Raw genomic sequence first — 27,162 nt, 5'->3', positions numbered from 1 at the left:
ATGGGCTGCCTGGGGAGATGGTGTAATCACCGTCATTGGAGGTGTTGAGGAGGAGACTTGATGGGGTGCTTGGTGCCATGGTTTAGTTGATTAGGTGGTGTTGGAAGATAGGTTGAAGGCAATGATCACTAAGGTCTCTTCCAACCTGCTCTGCTCTATTCTATTCTGTTCTGTTCTATTCTATTCTAATTGCTTTCTTCCATAGTCATGTTACATTTGTAATAACTGTGTCTATATCTGTCTCTATATAGGTGTGCATTGTGCATTATTTTTTGGAGATTTTTAGTATGGAAAAGAACTATAAGAAAACTTCACACTTCCCTGTGACATCTTAGAATTTGATTTAACTGAACTGTAAGAGAATGTAACACTTCCCTGTGACATTTTTGATAACTGCTGTGGGGAAAAAGAGTTGAAGAACAATTTATTTTATTTTCTTTAATAATGTTGTTCCCAAAGGATTTTAATGGTAAACATTAAGTAAGGGAAATAAGAAACACTGTGTATTGCATAAAATGGGTATTGTTTGGCATGAAGTGGATACTTCGTTCCTTTTGTACTTTTCCCTCCAATGTAGGGTTAATTTGAGTTTTGAAAAAACAAATTACTGAATTTGCTTCTAGTTTAGCTTGAGGTCATTTGAGGATCTGAACAGCATTTTCTCAGTGCAGGCTGGCTCCTGAGGCCTTGCTGGGTGGGTGGCCATTGTCACATGGGCTGTGACCCAGACAGTTATTTTGAGCACTTTAAATCCACTAAGGCTCTGTTAGATGGGATCAATGTAAGTCAGCAAGACCTAGCTGGAACTTAACATTTTCTTTAAACAACCAAGACATTTGCTTCTGATAGTGCTTGTTTGTGAAGGAGGAAGGCTGGGACAAATGTGCTCTAAATGGTCTGCAGGAGCTATTTGTATTTATGCATCATGTGTCTAAATGTTAAGAAAAGGCTTGTTTGTACTTGCAGACTTTGCTACTGGAACAACTTGTAACAGAGTATTAAAATTTTCTAAAGCAGCATTGCAATCTCATATGGTAATGATTCTGTGTTACAGAATTATTCTCTTTCTGTAATGTAGATAGGAATTTCCATAAGTCACACTAAGGTATTAGAAGAATTTATGTTGGATATCCAAAGCTGATTTAAAGCACACACTTGCAAGTTGCATAAGGCCATCATTCGTGAGACCATATTGAAAGGAATGCACTTAAAAGAGTCTCTTAGTAGGTTTTTATAGTAAATTGGGAAATGAAAAGGAGCTCTGTGCACTCCTATATTAATTGTTGCATGAAGGAGGAGTTTGTGTTTCTACTGATGTGTTTTTGGACTGTAGTCCAAAATGGTCCTGGAATAGTCGGGTGGTGATCAAGAAACTTCCTTTCAGTGGGTAATGCCCTGGTGTGGTTAGAATAGAATAGAATAGAATTAACCAGGTTGGAAAAGACCTTTGAGATCATCAGTTGATTGTTGGTCAAGTAATACTACTTATTAAATAGCAGTTCTTTTATTTTTGTCACTTTGTTGTTTTATTGCCCAGTACCATTACTATGCCAGAAAAATTAAGAGGCACTAGATAGGTGGGAATCACTAGTGTTAGAACTACACAGCAAAATGTTTGAACCATGGGCTACCTTAATGACAGATTAATCTTGACTGTATCATGGGAACACTTCTGGTTGGCCTGTAGACATTTTGTTGATGTCAGGGTTGATATCTGAGGTTTGGCTATGTAGAATGAGAACTGTCTATCTGTGTAACCAACTCTGTGCTCAAATCTGGTGAGATCTGAGCCTGATGACATCTGGAAGCATTTTGACCTGCTAGGGGAGGGCTGTTTCTGACCTAATTAGCTTGGCATTGTAACTAGCTCTGTTGCTTTGATTTTTCTCCTTTTGACCTTACCCAGTTCATATTTCTCACTGAATGTTACCATTTAAGTGCTTAAACAGTATTGTATTTTACAGGATGTCAGATTTCTAGTCAACAGTTTAGTACTTTTAAATTTTCATTCAAGTAATTGTTGGTTAGTCAAAGTAGAAAGAGCTGAATCATTCAGCTGCTGTATGGTTAGTACTTGTCAAGATGATACAAAAGCAGAGGATGATCAATCTAAGTCTTTTCTTTTTTGCTGTAGGACAAAGTGCTGCTTCCTTCTTTTTCTTAACTCTGTGCTGAGTTCCTTCTTGTTCTGACTGGCTGCTTCTTTTCAAGAAATGGTATTTTAAAGAGTAAATGTTATTTAAGAGGTAGGCTGTGTACTGTAGTAAGATCTTTCTCTTTCCATTTCTTTCTTTCAACTTTGCTTATAAACAAAAATGCTGCCACTATTTCTGTATATGCACAAGGGAAATATTTTGGAGTTGCTGTGCAAAACTCTTTGAATAGAATTTAAACAAGCTCAATAGCTTCTGTCTTTTCAGCAAAGACAAACAAAACTAAAGGGAAACAAATGGTGATTTAGTTCTGTTTGCTTGAATAGGATAAAGGATGATAATAAATTCTGGGAGTATAATACAGATTTCAAGAAAGGTCACATGAAAGAAAAATGTGTTTTCAGTGCAATGTAACTACTTCCTTTTTTTGAACAAGTCCATTCTTATGAGAGCAAAAACTAAACAAATGCTCTTACTTGATTTGCAAAGACGTTTTTCTTATGTATACACACAACACATCATATTATATTTGGTGTTAGTCTAGTAGTATTAGGTTGAAATAGTAAAATTGATAGTGGCAGTAAGGTTTCTGTTGTTTTTTTAATGTATAGCTGCAGTGGAACAGATGTTCAAAACAGTATGGAATATTCCTTCTTCCCTATCTCGCCATCCCTTTCACACTGAGCCATCTGGAAGGGCCTATGAGCAGGATGAGCAGCCATCACACTAAGAACAAGATTAGCATGTCAGCACTTTGGTTAAACTGGTCACTGTTCATTCAGTGGAAAGCAACAATGTGAGTTGTTGTCACTGAGTTTGTGGCTTTGTTGTCCACATGGATATGGAAAGAAGACAGAAGAGAAAATGTGATTTATTTTCAACAATTAAATTAATGGTTGTCAGTCTGTGCTTGGACCCACATGGGCACAAATCAGCCATTACCCTTAAGCACAGTGTCAGGTAATACTGTTCTGTTAAACCAGGTTTAAATCTACTTCTTTGGGTAAAAGCTTCTGTATGCATTTTTGCAAAGATTTTCAGTCCACACTCTTCTTGTAAATTTTTTTTTTACCTTGATGTTTTTTATAGCAATAATATCCCACATGTGGGTGTCTTCTTGTTTAATCAGTTGGATGTCTTTATTACCCTTTAGCCTTATTTCTCTTGAGAGAAAGCATGGTTAGTGTTTTGGCTTAATGAACAAAATTGGTTAGACAAAGGTGGGCTTATGATCTAGAAACAAGAGCCTCCAGTCATGCATGAAGGTGTCCTGGATCATCTGTATTCTGAAACAGGATGAGTAGAAAAGGATGGGTGGATCCAGTGCTGGCAGGGTGATTGAATTCAATACAGCAAGCTATTCTGTTGTGCAGTCTGTGAACCTATATTAGATTTAAAGTAAGCAAACCCCTTCTAAAATAGATATGTTGGTAACATCAACTCATTTACTGGCAAAGTTGTTTGCATATTGAGCAGTGTGACAAAATGCTGTGAAAGTAAATTGCAAAATCTATTCATTTGGATGATGAGAAAACTTAATACAGGGAAAAAAGTTATATTCCATAGATATATTCTCTATCCCTTAGACATGGCTTAGTAGAGCCTGAAAAGAACTATAGTGGTATATCTAGAAATGGAGATAAAATAATGCAGTAACATTATTTGGGCTATGGATTGTGTACTTAATTCACTAGCAGAGGGCAAAAAGTATCTTTATTTCTTCCTTTAATAATGGTGAAGACATTTAATTGGATGGTGTATCTATGCCTAACCCCTTAATTTGGAGCAGATGATGAAGCCTTGTTATCTCTCTGCACTTCATAATTCTAAGATTATGAAATTTATTTATTTAGAGAAAATAAATGTGCTGGGATTGTAGTTTTGGAATATTTGATTTCCATTGGGAAGGAAAAAATGAAAGCAATGTCTTTAAAGCAGTCTCTCAGTCTTGTTCATTGAGACACTCTTATTAGGCAATGTACTGTAGACACCAGTACTTAAGTGGAAGTTGATGAGGCCTTGGACACTATGACACTGTGGCAGATACATAAGTATCCTCTTGAACCATAGTCAACAGGAAATGCAAAGGTGGGGTTGTAGATATTTGGGTTTTACCTTTGTTCCTCCAGCAAGTTTTAGGGAAAATCAGGCAGATTCCTCACTTGTCTTCAGAGTTGTTTATAGCATTTAAAAAACATTTCTGTATTAAAGTCTATACTTACATGGAAAGAAAATTTCAGGTTAAATCATTCTCAGGACTTCCCCCCTCCCTTCTGCATTAGTGAATGTCATCTTGTGCATGCTTGCTTAGAATTAATGTTAGTGTGAAATTATGAGAACTAAATTTAAGGTAATGGTAAATGCTCAGTCCTGTGCCATTTACTTTTGTGTAATTATTGTTCTTTTTTTTTTAATTAAAGGAAATTTCTCAATGTGTTCACCTTTTGATGTTTCACTAAACTTTTTGTGCTGCAGGGCCACCCTGTTAGCTGCTGACTCAATTTTCATTTGACTCTTTAAAGGGTTTTTTTGAAGATGTGGAGGAAACATAGATCCCTAAAATAAATTTAGGTTGTAAGTAAACAAAACCAAGCATCATCATCTCCCCTGTTGTCCTTTCTCTTGTCATTGCTTAATGTCTTGATTTCCTTCATAATGTCACTGGACCATAAAATCTGCCCTGAAGAGCTCAGCACAGACCAAAAAAAAAAGAAAAAGGCAAAAAAGCCAAATAAAGAAAAGAAAATAACGCTGCGAGTTGGTGAAGCTTCAGAAATAGCTCATTGCAACAGACATTAAAGGTCTCTATTAAAGAAGCAAAATTGCTTCAGGGATTTCTCTGCTCATTTGATCATCACTAATACTTAGTATGGTGTGGGAGGAAGATCAGAAGTAGTGGTCTAATGTGAAGAGGAATGAAATCTGTTTTCTTTCCAGCCTTGACTGTCATGCCTTTCATGTAGATCTGGCAATTGGGAAGAAGATCTGTGGAAATGATGTTGATACAATTTCCTTTAATATTAAATTTTAGCTATTCTTTTGAGGTGGACATTTTCTTTACCTGTATTACTGTTGAAAGATGTGGTTTGCTGGGGCTAAGAAAAAATGGCTCTTGGTTTTTAATGATAGACTTTGTGCATACGTCTAACAAAAGTCTGCCCTTGCTTCGGGAAACTCAGAATCAAAGTCAAAAGAGTTGCATAAAAAGCAAGGGAAACATGAAGAAAAATTATCTTAACTAAGGTGACACTGTCCCTTGGGATTGGGATAGCTCTAATGGAAGTGAAGTACTTAGTGCAATTGTGATCCTTACTGAAACTTTATTTTGTTTTATATTTGTTGCATAATAACGTGGCTGAGAGGGGACTTGCATACTTGACAGAACTAGATACAACTAGAAGATGATATACAAAACTAGTCTTGTTTTGATGCTTTTTGATAAATATCAAATAATTCTGGGGCATTGCTGCAGTGTTATGATGGCTAAATATTTTCTATTCTTTTGCAGTGTCCAAAATGTTGATTCAAACTCTGGTTAGAATGAAGCCAGTTTCAAAAAATGCAAACTTAAAAAAATGAACCTCTGAACTTCAAGAAGTTCAGAATCATGAGTCATTAGAATCATTCAGAATCATTAGACAAATCATGAACTTAAACCAATGATTTCTTGACTATATTCTCATCCCAGTTTGTTTGTTTTTAACTTGTCATTAGAATAGAATAGAATAGAATAACCAGGTTGGAAAAGACCTTTGAGATCAGGGTCCAACCTATCATCCAACACTATCTAATCAACTAAACCATGGCACCAAGCACCCCATGCAGTCTCTTCCTAAACACCTCCAGTGATGGTGTTTCCACCATCTCCCTGGGCAGCCCATTCCAATGGTCAATCACTTATTCTATGAAGAACTTCTTCCTAACATCCAGCCTAAACCTCCCCTGGTGCAGCCTGAGACTGTGTCCTCTTGTTCTGATGCTGGCCACCCAGGAGAAGAGACCAACCCCCACCTGGCTGCAGCCTCCCTTCAGGTAGCTGTAGACAGCAATAAGGTCTCCTCTGAGCCTCCTCCTCTCCAGGCTAAACCACCCCAGCTCCCTCAGTCTCTCCTCACAGGGCTTGTGCTCCAAACCCCTCCCCAGCTTTGTTGCCCTTCTCTGGACATGTTCAGCAAGTCAACATCTTTCCTAAACTGAGGGGCCCAGAACTGGACACAGTACTCAAGGTGTGGCCTAACCAGTGCTGAGTACAGGAGCAGAATGACCTCCCTGCTCCTGCTGGCCACACTGTTCCTGATACAGGCCAGGATGCTATTGGCCAACAACATTCACAGATAAGTAGGGAAGATTCACAAAATTTAGGTTCCCAGTACTTCAGGACAACGAGGATGTGCATTAAAGGCATGTCTATCCTTTCCTTCCCTTGAGGTAAGAGACAAGCAGTGTCTACTATACATAAAGCCCTTTCTTTGTGTAGTGAAGGATTAGGGGCCTTTGGAGGACAAGGAGATCTGTGATAGTAGTGACTTTGTGGAAAAAAATGGGGATGGAGAACATTTCCAAATCTAGTGTTTTCAGGTCTTTCATCTTCTTGATTTCTGTTTTTGTTCCCTATTTAGTAAGAAGGTAGAATGATAGCAGACCCTCTAGAGCTACAGAGTTTAATAGGAAGCTGGGCAACGTTACCAAATTGGGTGCCATTCAGAGATGGAATTCAATGTTGAACATTCTGTGTTGAATTAAGTGTTAGGACATTAGGCATGGGGAAATTTAACTGTCTGCAGCATTGAAGCATTGAAATGCCCTAGGTGTAGATAGAGACTATGTGATTAGGAGATAGTGAATTACAGGGCTAGAAGTGAGGAAGCCAACAATATTTCTCTGGTTTCAGTGAGGTGAAATTTGGTTCTAGTTTCAGACACCTAGATGTAGATGTGTTCATAGCAGAGCTTACACATGAGGTATTAGAGCTTGCCATGTCATTCTTTTTTCTGATTCAGCTACTCCCTGGGCTTCTGCTGAGCTGTTGAGAGACGTGGACACTGAGCTCATATATATGTAGTCATACAAATTTACATGTTTAATTTTGAATGGGGTCCCATCTGTTACATACTGACAAGCTGCATATTCAAACTCTCTCTTGTTTTAATTCTCCACAGAAGGAGCATTCTAGTAGTTTCTTTTTATAGAAGTCTGCAGGATTCATCAATGAAAAGCTCTGATGCTCCCTGAAAATAACATATTCAGGGAGAATTTAGGATGAATGTATGGAAAGCTCTTTTTCATGGTAAAACTGTTCAGCTTTGTGCTATTTTACTAGAGGATATAGGAAGAAACCTCTTAAGAGTTTAAAAAAGGGACTGAACGATGCCTTTAGTGAAAATGTAATAAGGAAACATTGACAAGTAGAGAGGATATATCATGAATTTGCATTCATTTCCATGGCATTAATGAATATACAAAGAACTTGTATGTGGCTGCATTGAATATTGTTAGTGTAAATTACGGTGCCTTTTTGGGATGTAAAAGAGCAAAAGGCAAGCTTGGGGAAGAGATGGTGCTTTGAGTTTTTGCCAGTTGCCCAAATACTTGAAAGCCCAGCTTGTCTCTTACAATAGCCATGCTCTGCTGTTGTTTGGAAAGACTGTACACGGTTTGTCCTCTTTCATGTTTGTTACTCTACATCTGCTTTCTGCATGCTTTTAAATAAATAAATAAATAACTGACTTGCCAGGGCAATGTCAAACTCCTTACATGCAGTTTAACAGCTGCTGTCCAAAGGAAGGTGGTCTGAGCTGACCTGGAGCACTAGTCCCACAACTGTAGGGGGAGCATGAAAAGAAAAGCAAAACCACTTTGCCTATCTCTCTGTACCCTGCTTGCCACTACAGCAATAGCTACCGAGATAGCTGCCTTCTAATTTTCAAACAAAAGGCAATTATGCAAGTTGTTAGGGGACCCAATGAGGGAAGGAAGGAAAAAGGAGGTGAGAGTGCTGAGGAATCAGCATACCTAATGTGAATTTTTTTAAGGGGCCAATCTAAGCTTATTCAAGCTTCTAATGTCCTGTTCTTTCAGAATGTGTGTGGAAATGGAGTTAGGTCAGCTGTGCCGTTGCTGATGCCTGTAGGGTTTGGAGAGCAGTGTCTGTCTGTGCTCCAGTCACAGCTCAGTCTAGCCAGATGTTGTGTCCGATGCATGTCCAGTGAGGCACGCATGAATTTAGTGAGATGTTAAGTGACACCTCACCCTCAACTTTCCTTCTATCCCCTTCAGCTCTTGTTTCTTTTTTTCTGGTCTGATGCTAACATCTCAGATTTCTAGTGCAGCTAGTTATATACATGCAGTATAGCATCTTTCTGGATCCTTCATCTCTTGTGGCAGATGCAGCTGATGGTTTAAAAACAGTTGTGTTGGACATAGGTAGCTCTGCATATGAAATAGAGCTGGACCTATTTATCCTGGTTGTAAGTCTATGGCTGTGTTGCATACTTAGTTGGGGTTAAAATGGATCAGAAGATGATGAAGTAGATTAGTCCCAGTCTTCTGAACTGATGCAGTTCTTGATAATAATAATAATAGTACTATGCCATATGTCTTCCACTTAATTAGAGATGGAAGGGAAGAGAAATTACTTCTGTGTTTTAAAACAGTGTGATTTACCAAATGCCAATGTGTTTAATACACTGACAGAATATCACAATGAATATCTTATCTAGTAATAAATTGGGGCTGAAGTGTGACTTGAAACAGGTGGAAGATGAATGTGTGTGTAACATACCCCTCAGCCTGGATGAGCCTGAGGAAGCCCTTGTAATTCACAATATCACAGTATATTAGAGCTTAGAAGGGACCTCAAGAGATCATAGGGTCCAACCCCCCTGCCAAAGCAGGATCACTTAAGGTAGTCCTCACAGGAACACATCCAGGTGGGTGAAATGCATCCGGTTGAGGTGAAATCTTCTATGTTCCAGTTGGAACCTGTTGTTTCTTGTCTTATTACTGTGCACCACTGAAAAGAGCTTGCTCCCCTTCCACTTGACACTCACCCCTTAGATATTTATACACATTGATGAGATCCCCTCTCAGTCTTCTCAAGACTAAATAGCCCCAGAGATCTCAGTCTCTCTTCACAGGGGATATGCTCAAGTCCCCTAATCATCCCCGTGGCTCTCCATTGGATTCTCTCCAGCAGGTTTCTGTCTTTCTTGAACTGGGGAGCCCCAAACTTGACATTATTCCAGGTGTGGTCTCACCAGGGCAGAGTAGATGGGGAGAGGAACTTCCCTAGACTTGCTGGACACACCCTTCTTGATGCATCCTAGGATACTATTTGCTCTCTTGGCAATAAGGGCACATTGTTGTTCCATGGAGAACTTGCTGTCCACCGGCACTCCAAGGTCTTTCTCCCTGGAGCTGCTTTGCAGCAGGGCAGCCCCTAACCTACACTGGTTCCTGTTGTTATTCCTCCCTAGATGCAGGACCCTGCACTTACCCTTATTGAACTTCATGAGGTTTGCCTGCACCCAGCTCTCCAGCCTGTCCAGATTTCACCGGGTGGCTGCACAGACTGACAGGGTGTTAGCCAACCCCCCCAGTTGTGTATCGTCAGCAAACTTGCTGAGGGTACTCTCAATTTCCTCATCCAGGTCGTTGATAAAGATATTGAACAAAACTGGACCCAGTACGGATCCCTGGGGAACACCACCGGCCACAGGCCTCCAAGTTGACTCTGTGCCACTGCTGACCACACTCTGAACTTTTTTGTTGAGCCAGTTTTCAATCCACCTCACAGACCAGCCTTCTATGCCACATTTCCTGAGCCTCTCTGTGAGGATGTTATGTGAGACAGTATCAAAGGGTTTGCTTAAGTCAAGATATGTGACATCCACTGCTCTTTCCTCATATACTCATTTGGTCATAATTTCATAGAAGGCTATCAGATTAGTCAGACAGGATCTCCCCTTGGTAAATCCATGTTGGCTACTCCTGATGACCTTCCTGTCTTCCATGTGGTTAGAGATGACCTCCAGGATGAGCTGCTCCATCATCTTTGCAGGGATGGAGGTGAGGCTGACTGGTCTGTAGTTGTCTGGGTCCTCTTTCTTGCCTTTTTTTGAAGACTGGAGTGGCATTTGCTTTCTTCCAGTCATCAGGCACCTCTCATCTCTGTGACTTTTCAAAGATGGTGGAGAGAGGTTCAGCAACAGCATCAGCCAGCTCTCTTTCTTGTTTAACCTCCTGTTATGTATATTTTGGGAAAAAAAAAACAGTCTCACTTCTCATGAAATTTGTTAGAGAGTAAATTAATCTGAGTTGTGTTTGGCAAAGAGTGCTAGTGCCTTAGTGACAAGGACACACAGTAATAAGAGCTTTTTTACTCACTAATGGTTTAGTTATTTACTTGTTCAGCTACAGCAAAAGTTTCATGTGAAAGTTTTAAATGAGATGAAACTTCTGATTGCAATTGCAGGTGCTGGTGTTGGTTGGGTGTGTTGGTTTTGGTTTTGTTGGTGTGGGGTTGTGGTTTTTTTGGGTGGGTTTTTTGTTTGGGGGTTTTTTGGTTTGGTTTTTTCCTCTCTCTCTCTGATCAGGAGCAGCCTATGCGTTGCCTAATCTGTTGCATATATTTAGTAATCAGTGTTCAGTTTGCCTCCTGGAATTAAACTTCACGCTGAAACCCAGTGGATACATTATAATTTAAATAATGCATTCAAAAATGAAAGTTGCTTCCTTCCCCACTCCATCACTGCTGTGTGCTTTAGACTGCTTTGTAAGAAACAGGATGTCTTGAGTCAGTCTCTCTGCTGGCTCTCGAATGTGTTAGACCATTTCAGAAAGAGTTGATGAGAAAATGAAAAACACAAACTGCAGTTGTATGTTTTCCTCAAATTAGCTTTTGTAGGTGAGGAAAAACATGATGTGGAGAGGGGACTTTATTAGTGCTCCTGGTGAAAGGCATTTTGATGATACTCAGTGTGGTATATGTTTCAAGAGGCAGCAGGCAATTAGTTGGGCAGTGTGCAGCCAGCTTCCAACTGGCCCCAGTGCCTTGTCTAAGGTAGTGGGGAAAAAGGTCAGGTAAATAGCAAAGGAGAAAAAGGGGCCCAGCTCTGGCAATGCTAGACAGAAAGCCATGGGAAACCAGGCTTTATTTTGCTGGTCTTCTGATAATTTACTTCTTACTAATTATGTTAATGAACATTTTGTTGCACAATGAAACAATTTCTCATAATTACTTTTGTTTCACAGTTGCATGCACTAGCCTGTTTGCAGAGTGGTGTTGCCAGTTGCTGCTCTTCAGTAATTATGAATTTCTGGTTTTCACCTGGTTTTGGTCAAGTTCACAAAACTGACTGCACATATAACAGAAACAAGAAGCTTTTTTGTCTACTATAAAATCACAGAATTGTCAAGGTTGGAAGGGACCCCAAGGGTCATCCAGTTCCAAACCCCCTGCCATGGGCAGGGACACCTCACACTAGATCAGGTTGCTCAGAGCCACATCCAGCCTGGCCTTAAAACCTCCCTGGGCAACCTGTTCCAGTGACTCACCACCCTCATGGTGCAGAACTTCTTCCTGACATCCAATCTGAATCTACCCACTTACAGTTTTGCTCCATTCCCCCTGGTTTTATTGCTACCTAACATTCTAAAAAGTCCCTCACCAGTTTCCTTATAGGCCCCCTTAAGATACTGGAAGACCCCAATAAGGTTGTCTTGGAGCCTTCTCCTCTCCAGACTGAATAGTCCCAACCCTCTCAGTCTATCTCCATAGTAGAGGTGCTCCAGCCCTCTGATCATCCTCATGACCCTTCTTTGGACATGTTCTAGCATGTCCATATCCTCCTTGTAATAGGGCTTCAGAACTGAATACACTACTCCATGTGGGATCTCATGAGAGTGGTGTAGAGGGGGAGAATCACCACTCTCTCGACTTGATGGCCACACTTCTCTTGATGCAGCCTGGGATGTAATTGGCTTTCTGGGCTGCAAGTGCACACTAGTGGCTCATAGAATACATAGAATAAACCAGGTTGGAAGAGACCTTCAAGATCATCGCGTCCAACCCATCAACCAATCCAACACCACCTAAACAACTAACCCATGAGCTTCTCATCCACCAGCACCCGCAAGTCCTTTTCTTCAGGGCTGCTCTCAAGCCAGTCACTGCCCAGGTTATATTGGTGCTTGGGATTGCTCTGACCCATATGCAGGACCTTGCACTTGGTCTTGTTGAACCTCATGAGGCTGGCTTGTGCCCACCTCTCTAGCCTGTCAAGGTCCCTCTGGATGCCATCCCTTCCCTCCAGTGTGTCTGCTGCACCACACAGCTTGCTGTCATCAGCAGACCTGCTGAGGGTGCACTCAGTGCCACTGTGTCGCCAACAAAGATGTTAAACAAGACTGGTCCCAGGACTGATCCCTGAGGGACTCCACTCCCTCACCTATGATGCTCTTCCCTCACCTACGATGTGTTGTTTAAAATTTAACAAACTCACCTGGCCTTAAATTCTGACATATTGAAATAAATTGTCTCATGCTAAGAAATACACAAAATATAATTCAAGACTACCGCTTACAAGCCATGAGCCTGTTTCTTCTTGATCTGTTAAGAAATAATTGTGCAGTTAAGTACTTTGCTTTGTGCTAATTACTTAAGTTGTTAATTTTGTGCAAACATTCTTGAGAAGAAAAGATTTTAAACCTCTGGGAGGGGAGGAGGGAGGAAAGCCATTAAAAAAAATTACTATGCAACATTTAAAGAGCAAAAAGGTCTTTTTAATTTACTAATGTGATTTTAATTACAGAAACTGAAAGGTTACTTTAATTGCTTTAGTGCAATGAAGAAGAAAATTTCAGCTAAGTCTTTCCCAAATAAGCTTATGTCCTTGATAACACTGTGACTTCTCGTTCCAGAAAATTGTGGTGCCACGAGGTCTTTAGACAGGGTATTAGTCATAATTAATGCAGAAACATTGAATTGGTAGTGTTGTAAAAAGCAAATCAAATTGGCTCACAATTGTGTTGGTGCAATTCTGAAGAAAACTGATTAAGAGTTTTTATTTTATCTGCCCCCTTTCCCTCCTCCCCTCCCCACCCCCCCGTTTTGGGGGACTTAGCAGCTCTGAGAACAAGGATGCCCCTCTGCAGGACAGTGTTTTCTGTGCCATTGTGCCCTTATGTGGCACTTAGAGCTGTCTTTTTGTATTTATTCTCAAAAAAACTCAGTTCTGACAACCTTTTTTTCTTCTTGGGTAACTTTCTGTCGCAGTTCGGGCTGGGTGCCCTCTGCTGTGTTCATACGAGGGGTACTTCCTGTGCCCAAAAGTCCAGCCGAGAGGGGTGGACAGAGGAACCCAGGTATTTCATCCCATAATTCCCTGCACCACTATAAGATCTCGTCGTGGGGTCTGGCACTTTCTCTTTCTTCCTCCTCCATCAGCTGGTAACTTGGGAGAGATGTCTCCCAGCCTTGGGCCTGGCTAGGCCCCAGCCTGGGGGGATGGGCAGTCTCAGGTCTGGCCAGCTGAGACTACCCTAGCAGTGGAGCTGGAGGGGGGGTGGGAAGAAGGAGCCCTGGGGATCTTGGGTGTATCCTCAGGTGGGGATGGTTGTGCTTTTGGGATCTCTTTTTGCGCTTCTGCCTCTCTGTGAACACTCACCGCTTTCCATTTAAACTTTCCATCACTTTTGCAATCTGAGTCGTTATTTTTGCCCGTGGTGGGGAGGGGGTCTGCCTCAACCTATCACACTGTCTTCCCTCCTCAGGCACGTTCCCAAAATCTCTTCAATAGGTGTTCTTACTTCACTCAGGTTGTCATTCAGCACCACCTGTGGAAAACCATTTTTCCCCCCCCTCATGTTGCAGCTTCTTCCCTATTCTCACCCAGCCTATTTCCGTGAGGCCCTTGCTCTTGTCTGTCAGATGAGTTTATGATTTTGACTGAGAGCTGTCAGAGCAAGGGCAGATCAGTATCTGAGGCAGTCAGAGGGCTGTAGTGTGCGGACAGTGCGTCAGCAGCTCGCTTGCCAAGGCAGCAAGCCAGCTTGTTCCAGACAGTGATTTTGTTTTCTTTTTTTTCTGCCACTCCTGTGGGGACTGCCAGTTTTTTATAGATGCAAATGTGTGCTGCTGAAGTCCAGTGATTCTGGTCTGTAGTACAAGCCTGTGCATACAGTGACTGATACCGAATCCAAGGCAAAAAGTGTTACGTTACCTACACGGGCTGTATTCCCTGAGCTTATCTGCAGTGCTCTTCTTATCTTCTGATTTGAGTGCACACCTCCAGGGTCTCAGTAGGAGTCATACCCTCTCCGAAGCAAGTGCTTTAAAAGAAGAAATGTGAGGTATATTTTGTAGGAAAAAAAATGCATGTGTGCTATGCAGTTTCATAGCTCTTCGTCTTGTCTTTGTAAAGATAATGCATATTTTTCTGTGCTTTCCAGGTTGTGAGCCATGCCTTTGGTGAAAAGGAATATTGAACCACGGCATCTCTGCCGAGGAGCTCTGCCAGAGGGAATTACCAGTGAGCTGGAATGTGTAACAAATAGTACCCTTGCTGCTATCATACGCCAGCTAAGCAGCTTAAGTAAGTATCTGTAGTTTCCTGCAAGTATTTGATTCCTGATGGAAAAGTGAGTAAGTGAAACACTTGCTTTAAAAAGACAAATTACAATGCAGGATATTGTCTCTTATGTGTAATAATATGTTGCTGCTTTGTTGTTTTATGCTGAAGTTTATACAAGAAGAGCTTGTCAAATATTCACAGGGGTGAAAACGAAAAGAAGAAAAACCCCACTGACAAAAAAATCCCAACAACCCCCCACAAAATCAAAACCAAACAAAACCCCCACAAAGAACACCCCCACAAAGAAACACCAAACCAAGAAACCCCAAAAAAGACAAGACCCACACAAAAAAAAAATCAAACCCAAAACCAAACTCAAAATCTCAACACACTCCAAAAACAAACAACGGAAAAGCTATAACATAAAAACCCAGGAATTTAGAATAGAATAGACCAGACCAGGTTGGAAGAGACCTTCAAGATCATTGTGTCCTACCCATCATCCAACACCATCTAATCAACTAAACCATGGCACCAAGCACCCCATCAAGTCTCCTCCTAAACACCTCTAGTGATGGTGACTCCACCACCTCCTCGGGCAGCCCATTCCAATGGCCAATCACTCTCTCTATGACGACCTTCTTCCTAACATCCAACCTAAACCTCCCCTGGTGCAGCTTGAGACTGTGTCCTCTTGTTCTGGTGCTGGTTGCCTGGGAGAAGAGACCAGCCCCCGCCTGTCTACAGCCTCCCTTCAGGTGGTTGTAGAGAGCAATAAGGTCATAGAATCATAGAATCATGGCCCTGAGCCTCCTCTTCTCCAGGCTAAGCAACCCCAGCTCCCTCAGCCTCTCCTCATGGGGCTTGTGCTCCAAACCCCTCACCAGCTTTGTTGCCCTTATTTTTCTAAGATGAGGAAAAACTGGTGCAAGAACCAAGACTAGCACTTGAATTATCCTTGGCTTTGACTTGTACAAGATGAAGCCAGCAAACTCTTCTGCCTCAAGGCATCAAATGACACATCTGACTGAAACTTCAGTTTGTCTTAATGTGATAATACTTTAAAAAACTTTTCTTTTATGTATATATACATATGTGATCAATTAGTTTGAATGAAATGAATCATAAATCACTGTTGAGGCAAGCTAGTGTCAGCTGTGTACAGAGTAGCCCACACAGTACACCTGTCCATTGCCACCACAAACAGCAGTTCTAGAAAAGTGCCTGGGTTGCTTGCAAGAAGAATACCTCTTAATGAATGAGGGAAGAGATTTCTTCAGAGAATGTTTAACAATCAGCAGCTGTGATTTGTGCTGATAACTCTGGTCCTAGAAAAGAAATGTCGGTTTCATCAGTTTCTTCACTTTGTAAATGGGGATTGTTTGAAGCAAGAAAATCTGTGTGGAGTTTGTGTCCCAGTAAGGTCAGGGTTCAGTTTGACAGGAGATACCCTATGCTCAGGGCAGGAGTAGAAGAAACTTGGTATGTTCCACTTTCTAACAGTCAGTGATTTGGGGATTTTCTGAGATGGAGGTCTGTCTGAATCATCCTATGTAAGGAGCATTTCTAAACCTATCATACCTAGAATCGCTTAGACGGTTGAATTACACTTCTTCCTTGCCCAGTGACCTGCAGGAGAATGTCCCACAACAGAAACTGATTTGTTTCTTCTTTTTGATACCTTCTGGTTCCTGAATTAAGAAAAATGATGAAAATTGATTTACTCTCCAGTATTTCTTTAATTGTCAGTGATTTTATTTGTCCTGGTGATAACTTCTCCAGGTTGGAGTGTTCTTATCTCTTCATACTCTTTTTTGATAGAAACTGGTTTGTGTTTCTTGTCATTGTTATTTTTGCTTTGGCTGTGTCAGACTATGTTGGGATGTTTTTAATGTGGAGTGTTGAGAAATTCAGATCATAATCAAAACAGACTTCTTCTGTTTCATCATTAGTTCCCCAAGAATTCATAAAATTTTAATTGCTGCTAAACATTGAGTTGATATTTTGAGTGAGGCTTCCAAGTCATTCTTTGATCTTTCTTGCACAGCAGCTGCCAAGTTAGTTCCTAATGTTATTTATGGTTCATTTCTGCTTGTATTGTCATTGAGTTTCATTTGCAGTTTGATCAGGCAGTTGCTCAGTGTTGATGTCCTTAAGTTTTGGAAAAATTGAAAAGAATGCCTAATGTCCTAAATGCATTCAAGGGTGTCTGATAAGGCCTCGTTTTGGTATTGTACAACATCTGCCAAAGCATGGGCAATACGCTTTTCACTTGTCTGACTTGCTGGCAACGCCTGGCTTTCATTTCTCCAGATTTGGTCTTGGGTCTAATCTTTTTGTTACGTTTTGTATTCAGGGCCTCTTATAATTATTGCTGTGGAACTGGCTGCTATATCCTGCAATTTTCCCTTAACAGATTTCTCGGGTCATCAGAAGTCTGTAGGCAGCCCTGAAATACTTCATTAGTGTCAAGTTAGAAATGTATGCAAATAAATGATGTGTCCTTTGTTTCAACAGATGAATACATGGCATTTAATGAGTGAAGCCTACCACCAGGCTCCTCCATCGTCTAAAATCTGTCATGTTTTCAGAAGCTTTTTTTCTGTAGACAGTGTGTGTTTTGACTGTGTTTCAAGCCAACTGGGAGAAAGAAAATGATCATAGAAAAATTCTGTGCTGGAGCTGATGTAGTATGTCCTGCTGACAGCATCAGAGCTTGTTGGTGTTGCCACAGCTTGAAGGATGGAGAAAGCAAGTACAAGTCTGTCTTGCAGGCAGACTGGTTTGTAATGTTGCACTGTGAGTTTGTGAATCTAAAATACTGGCAGATCTGTTGCATACAAATTTGACTTGCTTCTGCCTCTGTGCTTTTCAGGAGACATGATCAGGTTTCTGTCCAAGGGGAATGTGCTCTCAGTGGAGCTCTTTTTCTATTATGTTTTCAGATTTGGATTTGTTTGCAGCCAGCTGGCTTGGAGCTCAGGCAGAGCAAGAAACTTTCTGTATGAAACTGCTCACATATATATAAGGCAAAAACTTGACTTGGGCATTCAAATCCACTTGGGAGCAGAGAGTCTGTTATGGGGAGGGTTGGGAACATTTGCACCCCTACAGTGATGCTTTACCTAAAAAACTTATTCATGGAGAAACAGCTTTGAAGAAAGCTTCTACAAATACTCCCTTACTTTTGGCAGTGGAGTTTGGTCTGATGGCTGCTGGTGGGGAAAAGAAAAAAAGCTGCTCTCTGCAACAGGATTTGTTGTACCACGCTTTTCTTACTGAGTTTTGCATGTGTGTGTATATGAGGAAGAAAAAAATAAATTTCATCAGATTGTTTTTGAAGACTAAATATTAAAACCTGTATTGAGATTCTCTTAATTAACTTTCAGTCAGCACATTTAACATTTCAAGTTGCATTGCCAATGCTTTCTGTGGGTATTCAATTGCTTTTCGATCTTTATATGTTTGGCTTCTCCACTCATTCAGATAGCATCTCAGCCTGACAGTATTCCTACATGGATACAAACTGTCTGTATATGGCTGCAGAGCTATTTCTTTGACCAATATACAAGTGATACCAAACATGAAATGGGGGAAATGTGATCTGTGGGAACCCAGAAGACTTTTTCTTGCTTGCAAAGAGCAATGCCCATCTGCTTGTGTCCTAGTATTTTCTTGAGTAGATTTGCCAGTAGTTTGTCAGTTTCACTACTTTGCTTGCAGGCCTGAGCATGGTGCATGTAGCTTTGTGTGACCTCTTTATCACTGCTAAATCAAATTGAGTTGGGGAATTCCCTAATTTTTGGGAATTAGGTATCTGGAGGTATGGGGAAACAGATAAAAATCAGGACTTGGTCAGTAATAGACTACCACTTTTGCCTTTTTGAAACAAACAAAAAACCCAACCCCAAGACTCCAAACCAAAGCAAAACCAAACCAACCAACCAAACAAAACAAAATCAAACAAAACCCCGCACCATTCCCCGCTCCCCCCATCAAAACAAACCAAAACCAGGCCAGAGGGCAACTATGTTTCTAATGCAAATTAGTCTGGTTACAAATGGGTGGGCTGAGTCGCTCTCTTCTACTCCATGTTGTGATAAAATGGTCATGGCATGGGTGAATTCCAGTTTACAAAACACCAGCTGGTTCTGCAGGACATTTCAGTCCTTACCTAGGACTGTGAGGAGGGCATTAGTGCAGCACTGGCTCCCCTGGGGGCAGCCAGCTCTAGTGTCATCTTTCTTCCAGTGTCTTGCAGAATGGACACCTGAATGCCAGGTGATGACATTGCTCTACCTTTTCTCTTTGATAGTGCATGCTTATGGTGTGAAAAATTGTAACCCTTTTAATGTACTGTAAATACTTCTATTAATTTTAATGTGTTTTCCCATGCGCTTGTGATGGGGAAGAAGAAATGCATAGGGAAGCTGTACTTTTGGACTCAAATCTGTGACAGGAAACTAGCCAAAAGTAATAAAACACTGTTGGGTTTCTGGTGTTCAGTTAAGCCAGCACCATTGTTGAATTACTTTTCTGTTCCAACACTGAGCACTTTTGCTCAGTGGAAGACACCTCTGGGGCAACAGGTTCAATGTGTTAATGCTCACCTTTTTATGCAGTATGTGGAAATAAACTGTAATTAACTCAGGTGGTGTCTGGTCTCTGCTAGAGACATTCTAAACTGATCTGGCAAGGTGATGTTTTATGTAATTACTGTAGGATTTGGGTAGAGAGATAATTTCAATTTGTGAAATACTGGTCTCCAGTGCTTGGAGCATCGTGAGCAGTAAGACTTGATTATGAGTGATCAAATACACAGCTCCACGAAGGTGGCCTGGGGAAGTGGAAAGAGACACTTCATAGAATGGTCTAGGCTGGAAGAGGCCTCCAAAGGTCTTACAGTCCAACCCTCTCTGTAGTAAACAAACATTTCATAGAATGGTCTGGGCTGGAAGGGACCTCCAAAGGTCTTACAGTCCAGCCCTCTCAGTAGTAAACAGAGTTCAATGAAGCCTCTTGCCTACAGTGATTTGGTAAGGCAACATTGTGACTAAATTTCCTCTCAACTATTTCTGTGGTTGGAGGGAGCCTTAGAAGGAAAGACTGCATAACTGTGTGTTGTTGTTGTTGTTGTTGGTTGGTTGGGGTTTTATTAACAAATCTTTAGGTTTCCCATATGTTGTGAAGTACCTCCTGTTTTTAAGCAACTGACTTAGGGTACCAAAATCAGCTCTGAAGTTGAAAAGTACATGCTTGTAACTTCAGATATTTGTGTTTTGCTTGTTTCTGTATTGTTTAAAAGTCCAGTGAAAAAGATGTTAGCATAGAAAACACAAGAGACATATTCCTTAACTTATAAAACTTACTGCATCATGTTAATCCGAATAACATGTTCCAATATTGCTTTACCATCTCACTGTTTTTACTGACAGGAGATCGATAGCCTGTCTTTCACTAGTTTAGAGTAGCAAGTGCTTTAAAATAACAACAATAATAAATAGATTTCCATATTAAAAGAAGTATGTTCCCACAAATCAACTTTATGACTTTTTCGGCTCCTGAAAGATAACTGACAAGCACCTGTCTGCTTGACTTCATTAGAGGTGATGTGTTTAATCCTAGAATGCAGCAATCTTTGCTCAGCAGGCTGATTTCAATATATTAACATAAACTAACATCCATTAAAATGTATTGATGTTTTGAGCTCTGAATACCAGTGGCTGGAGAAGGTAATACCTGCTTTATTTAGCTGTAAGAGTTGAGAAGCGTATTTGTTCCATAGCTTGGAATAGCCTCTTCATTTGCAGCAACTAAATCAAATGGAGATTATAATTGAATCTCAACTGTCTGCTGGGAAGCACATAGAGAACACTCTTTAGTGTGAAGGTGAATCTGAGAGCCCTGGCACAGATTGCCTAGAGAAGTTGTGGAGCCTCCATCTTTGGAAGTATTCAAAGTGTAACTGAGCACAGTCCCGGGCAACCTGCTCTATCTGACCATGCTTTGAGCAGTGAGTTGGACTAGATGATTTTCACCCTCAACTCTTCTCTGGTTGTGTGACTTCTGTTTTGGAGGGGGAGAAAATGTGGAGCAGGTAGGCAGCATGCCTTGCCTGTCCACTTTTTACATACATATGAAAGCAGAGTTTGGGTACACCAAAACTTCGTAACATTTTTGGGTTAACTATTGGCTAGTCATACATGTGGTGAAGAAATCTATTACTGCTTAAGTCTTCTACTCAAAGCAAGGCAGTCAAATTATATAAATAGAATATTATTTGTAATTCACAAACAGTGCTTTCAGATATTGTTTTAGTGGTGGTGTTCTCTTCCCCACTCACCCCCTCAAGTAAATGATCCAAGGAGGAGTCAGATCCTGTTGAATTCCTAAGTGTGGCTGGTTTTTTCCTGGAATTATGGTCTCCAGATGTTCACAGGATGGACTCTCGACTGAAGTTTTCACAGTATCACTAAGGTTGGAAGAGACCTCGAGGATCATCGAGTCCAACCTGTCTCCACAGACCTCATGACTAGACCATGGCACCAAGTGCCACGTCCAATCTCCTCTTGAACACCTCCAGGGACGGTGACTCCACTACCTCCCTGGGCAGCACATTCCAATGACGAACAACTCACTCAGTGAAGAACTTCCTCCTCACCTCGAGTCTAAACCTCCCCTGGCGCAGCTTGAGACTGTGTCCCCTTGTTCTGGTGCTGGTTGCCTGGGAGAAGACACCAACCCCTTCCTGGCCACAGCCATCTTTCAGGTGGTTGTAGAGGGCAATGAGGTCACCCCTGAGCCTTCTCTTCTCCAGGCTGAACAATCCCAGCTCCCTCTGCCTCTCCTCATAGGGCTTGTGCTCAAGGCCTCTCCCCAGCCTTGTTGCCCTTCTCTGGACACGTTCAAATGTCTCGATGTCCTTCTTAAACTGAGGGGCCCAGAACTGGACACAGTACTCAAGGTGCAGCCTAACCAATGCAGAGTACAGGGGCACAATGACTTCCCTGCTCCTGCTACATCCTCCTACATCTGTACTTGTAAATTACATTTGGTTGCAGGACCCAACTTAGAATGACAACAATTTCTTTTGATTTGGAACTTAATACATACTCTGTATTACTCCAGCTATTAGGCAAAGCTTTGCTTTCCCCTCCCCTTCATTTAATCTCTTCAGTCTCCTCGTGATACAGGTCATGACAGGATCAGTTTTATTCACAAACAGGGTTTTAACATTTGCTTTTTCTCAAAAAGCATGGTTAAATTCAGGAGGCAGAATTTTGCTTTTCACACATGGAAGTGATGGAATGGGGTTATCTTGAGAAGAGTGCTGGCAGCAGGAATTGGAGGTAGAGATTTTAAACAAAGCAGTGATATCTGGGTAGGAGGGACAGAGATAAGTAGGTGTGGTACTATCAGCTGAGGGAGTAGGAGCAAAGAATTAGGGTAGAATCTGAAGATTCTAGGGAAAATTCTGGGGTGGAAGCGTTAATTTTGGAGATTTTGATCTGGAATGCTCAACCAGTCCAGACTGGGGCAGAAGAGGAGTCAAGCTGGATGAATTTGCCCAATATTTTGGAGGTTGGGAGGTCTAGGCAAGGAATGGGCATGCATGAGGATCTGTGTGCCAAGAGGATGTAGCATCCGTGTCCGCTGTATCTCTTCTAGGGTAGGGTCTCAGACAGAGATCCAAGGTGGACTATCCACTGTCATAGTGACTGATAAAATACAGCAGCTTGAAAGAGAGGCTGAAAATATTGTGCTGTAGCACGTCCAGACTGGCCATGGGTAAATGCCTCACTGCTGCCATTAATCATCTCTCAAAAGTTTCCAGTGACAGCAACATGTGTACAGTGAGCATTTGTAGAAGTGGGCGGGATGACTTGCATGAGGATCCTGGGTTTTATCTGTTTTACTTTGCCTTCATTTTGATGTTGGCTTGTGCTTATGCTTATAATTAAATCTTAATGACTATGAATCACAAGAGTTTAGATTTCAAAGTTTACTTTGGAAGCTTTTACAGACAGCAGTAACTTTCATGGGCTTTTATTTTCATCACCGAGGCAGGTTTCAGTGATCGCTTATGTGTCACTTGGCAGTAGTTCAGCTACGTAAGGATTAAAATTTGAAAGTCTCCCAGTTTTTTTTATAGGTAGACAACTAACCAGGATGTCCAGGAGAACAGAATTCAGGCAGCATTTATGGTGTATTTTGAGATTTTTGTGCAGACCTGTTTGCCCAAAATTTTGTTGAATGGCAAACCATTGTTCTAATCCTGCAGCTACTGTGTTTTATTACAGCTTCATGATATTGAAGCCATTTGTCTTCTGTAAGTCTTTAGTGAAGGGTTTTCCCTGTCTATTTTCCTACACAGGCAAACATGCTGAAGACATATTTGGTGAATTGTTTAATGAGGCCAACAGCTTCTACATCAGAGCAAATTCCCTTCAAGACAGAATTGATCGCCTTGCTGTCAAAGTTACCCAGCTGGATTCAACAGTAGAAGAGGGTAGGTAATTGCATGGAAGCAGTGAGCCAGAAATGATGTTGACAAGACCACAGCATTTAATTACACAACTACCTCTGTCTTTTCAAAGTGATCCTGAACTGATATTTCATCTTGTTTTCACAGTGAGGCAAGCTGGGAAAAGCCATGTTAGCAGACCGAGACAAAATATTCTAGCGTTGTGTAACTGTCTTCATTTTTGAGTTAGTGTTACTTCAAGAAGTCTCTGTAGTAATGGAGCCATTAAGATGCCTTTTTCACAGGGAAAACTTAGTTTGTGAGTGTAATGAATCAGAAGTGAGTAAATCTAGACCTTACTGGAAGTAAGTCACAATATTGGAAAAAACCTGAAGCAGTAGATCTATTTATTTCTCTATCTCAGGGTAGAGTGGTCATAAACTACGCTAGTAGTGTCTGTTCTGCAGTCATCTTTATTCTCAGATTAATCTACCTCTGTGTGCATCAACTGGGTGAAATCCTCTATGGAGTTCTGCTCTCTAGAAACAGTATTTCCTTTAAAATACTGATATATTCTCATGTGTTCAGTTATTTGCTCCATAAATGCACACCAAAACCAACAGATCTAAGTAACATACTGCTTGAAGGTGCATATTTAAATGAGAAGGTAAAACCTCTTTCTCTGTCTAGCTCTAGAAGCTGTAACATGTATGTTTGCTTCCACATTCAGTTACATCTGATCCAGTGACTGCAGATGCTCCCTGCTTAGATGATTCCTGACATCTGGATCAAGTGCAAAAATGGGGGGGTGCCATTGTTGATAAGCTGCTGAAGATCTCAGTGCAGTCAAAAACATGTATTTCAGGTTGCCTAGGAGTGGAAGATTATATGGAGAGCTTACTATCATTTCTTAATTGTTATTGGCATTATCTGGATATTTTTTTAGCATTGGTCACTCCATTTATGTTAAGGGTGAAGGAAAGCCTTGCTAAAAGTGACAGGAACAATTGAAAAACAACTGAAATCTTTCATTTGAAATGAAAGACTGAGAAGACAGTTTTGTTTCCCCCAGAGGTGGACACGAAGAGATAAACTAGAAGTATGTTACTGGGCTGTATAATGGCAGTTAAGTATTTCTCTAGAGAGAGATAAGGAAAGGTTAAGATCAAGTGATATTCAACTATATGGAAAGGTTTTGGAGGTGAAAAGCTGTAAAAGATGTGGAACACTCACAGGAGGTTTTGGAGGCTGTAATTTAAACTTAGATTGGGATTGAATGTGTATGTAATTGTAGCACATGCTGCATCAGAGAAACAGCAGACCTTGTGATTTGGGCTCAAAGCAGCCTTTCTACTTTTAGAAGTCCACATTAAGCACCATAAAAAGAGATCATTGGACATCTGCATGTGATGGGATTCTTGCATTATCTTCCAAGACATAGTTTGTTGTCCCATGATTTTAAGTGAGATTCTGTACCAAGTGAGACTTAACTGATTTATTATGGTAATTCTTGCATGCCTTTGTGCTTAAATATATGGGTTGTCTGCTGAAGAAAAAGCTTCCAATTTTCCTTCTGTATTTTGGGGGAAATATTTTAAATAGATATTGTGTAAAATTGAGCTTGTTTATCCACTTATGCTAATTTCAGAGCTGTGATAACTGTATTTTTGTTTCTGTCAGTATCATTACAAGATATCAACATGAAAAAAGCATTCAAGAGCTCCACAATTCAAGATCAGCAGGTAGTTTCAAAGAACAGCATTCCTAACCCAGTGGCTGATATTTATAATCAGAGTGACAAACCACCACCTCTGAATATTCTTTCACCTTATAGGTATGGAAACATTGCTTACATTCTTGTACTTTCCTCTTTGCCTCCTCTATGCAGAGAATAACTACAACAGAAGGGAAAAGCTGTATTGGTTATTGAGATTTGTTTTTGCAGGGACTTCCCTGTCTATGGAGACAAAAATTGCTGCTGCCAGACTTAAAAGTTGTAAGCTGTACTTGACAAAAGTTGTCATAATTCAGCCAAAGTCATTATAATTCAGCAAAAGTGTTATTTGGCAGCACAGGATCAGAGAGCAAGGGCAACTGATTATGTAAAAAGGGAAAAGAAAATTAATATACTAAATTGCTCTCTTTAGTTCACTTATCCAGAAAGTTGGATTTGTTGCTTTTGCCTTCCCTCTATTCTCCCTCTTACCCACAACACACACAGGTGTGCACACACAATCTTTTCTTTTCCTGGTTACTTACTGGTGAATAAAAGTTCAACAAGCAGGATTTAGTTTCCTGTTTCTTTTGTCCTTGTTCCTTTAGGTTTATTATTGTTTGTGAAAATAATGCAATACAGCTGTCTGAAGGGTTGTGGACAGCACGTTTTTTACTGTGTCCTTCAACTCTTGAGAGGTACTAGATCATGAAGCATCTGTGTGAAGCAGGAGCTCAATCTGCAGTAAATTGGTGGAAATTGTTTTAGGAGTGACACAGAAGAGCATTTGCAGTGTATTTCATTTTTAAGAGCTTTTTTCTTGGAAGGTAAAATTGTTGAATTTGTAGCTGAAGGACATGGATTTTGCTGCTGCTGCTGCAGACAATTTTGTGGTGCTTTGTTTATAGGATCCAGTCAGTAAGAGTTGCTATTGATCAGTTGTTCTGCACAGCTGTGTTCCAATATGGATCTGGATGATAGTGTCAGTGACCTTTATTGTTATTCCTGTTTTGTTAAGGGTACTTTAGGGATATTTACTTAATTATATTTCTGGGTAAGTCTTTTACATCTGCTGAATTTGAATTGTTTGTATTTGCCTTAGACAAAGGTTAAATGAACTTCAAATTGTAGTCAACCACAGCTGGAGGGGTGGAAGAGTGTCCTGAGTACCCCATGCAGTAGGTTAGACATTTGCAGTGAAGAGATCTAGCACACAATGTCAGGGTTTTGTGGCTGTACAACCAGACAGCATACCAGATCTCCTCTGTACCCTGTTCCAGTGGTTTCAAGGTTTCCATGTGCTGGATCTCAATCACTTTTGATGTTGCTGATAGAAACTGGCACTCAGCTGTCATTAAATTTTCCCCAGGAAGGAATTAAGAACCCATAGCCAAAAGGGATTCTGAGAAGGACACCAGTTTAGCAAGTGAGACTCGGGTTGCTCTTAACACTGTTGGCACCATGTTGGCTTCCTCTACATCCATTGCTTTCCAGAAGTTTAAAATGGAATGGAATGGAATGGAATAGAATAGAATAGACCAGGTTGGAAGAGATCTTCTAGATCATAGTGTCCAACCTATCATCCAACACCACCTAATCAACTAATCCATGCAACCAAGCATCCTGTCAAGTCCCCTCCTGAACACCCCCAGCAATGGTGTTCCAGAAGCTTTCCTATTTTCAGGCCATGGGGTCAAACCAGGGTTTGATAGCTTGCTTTTTCTTTTGTGGATTCTTAGTTTGAGTGTCTGTGGCTCCTGCTGACTATTGAAGGTGTCAAGCTCAGATCAGCTCTGTCTCAAATCCTCCTAGAATAGTCTGGTAGGATTCAAATTCTTTCCTAGCCCTTCCCCTAGTTGGAAGAGTCCTGCTGAGAGTTGTGCCTGTCTTGTACTCCCTGTCACAAGGGCAAAGGTACTAAGACCTGCTTTGTTCCTAAACTCATCTGGATTGAGCCAAATACTCCTTTTCCAGTTATTTTTGAGATGGTTGAGTTCCATTCTTATGCTTCACTATTCTCTAAACATCCTGTCTTGGCTCTGATCTTGCAGCTTCAATGAGTTTCACTCTGGTGAGCTGGCTGATGTGGAAGCCTAGCCAATTCCTGCTAAGCTCTGATGAGGCCTGGGAGTGTCTCCCAAAGTCTGTGGATTCTACTCCTTCCCCCTGAGATTCTTGGCAAAAATCAAGCCAATTGTAAGCTGTAACTACCAAGGATGGCATTTGATGCACTTGGCATCATATATTGCAATAAAGCTG

At 41.0% G+C, this 27,162-nt stretch overlaps 1 protein-coding gene across 1 annotated transcript in view; it reads left to right on the top strand.

The window, feature by feature from the left end:
* The window catches only part of WASF3 (WASP family member 3), an 81,514-nt gene that overhangs the window by 39,608 nt on the left and 14,744 nt on the right, over positions 1-27,162 (top strand). Inside the window, exons 5-7 of the mRNA XM_054164706.1 lie at positions 14,604-14,746; positions 23,100-23,234; positions 24,870-25,023. Coding sequence (XP_054020681.1) covers positions 14,614-14,746; positions 23,100-23,234; positions 24,870-25,023 — 422 coding nt within the window. The 5' untranslated portion in view covers positions 14,604-14,613. The remainder of the gene's footprint in view (positions 1-14,603; positions 14,747-23,099; positions 23,235-24,869; positions 25,024-27,162) is intronic.

Source organism: Dryobates pubescens, chromosome 10, assembly GCF_014839835.1.
Source record: "Dryobates pubescens isolate bDryPub1 chromosome 10, bDryPub1.pri, whole genome shotgun sequence".
In the NCBI taxonomy this organism is placed as follows: Eukaryota; Metazoa; Chordata; class Aves; order Piciformes; family Picidae; genus Dryobates; species Dryobates pubescens.
This window is presented reverse-complemented; position numbering and strand designations above follow the sequence as displayed.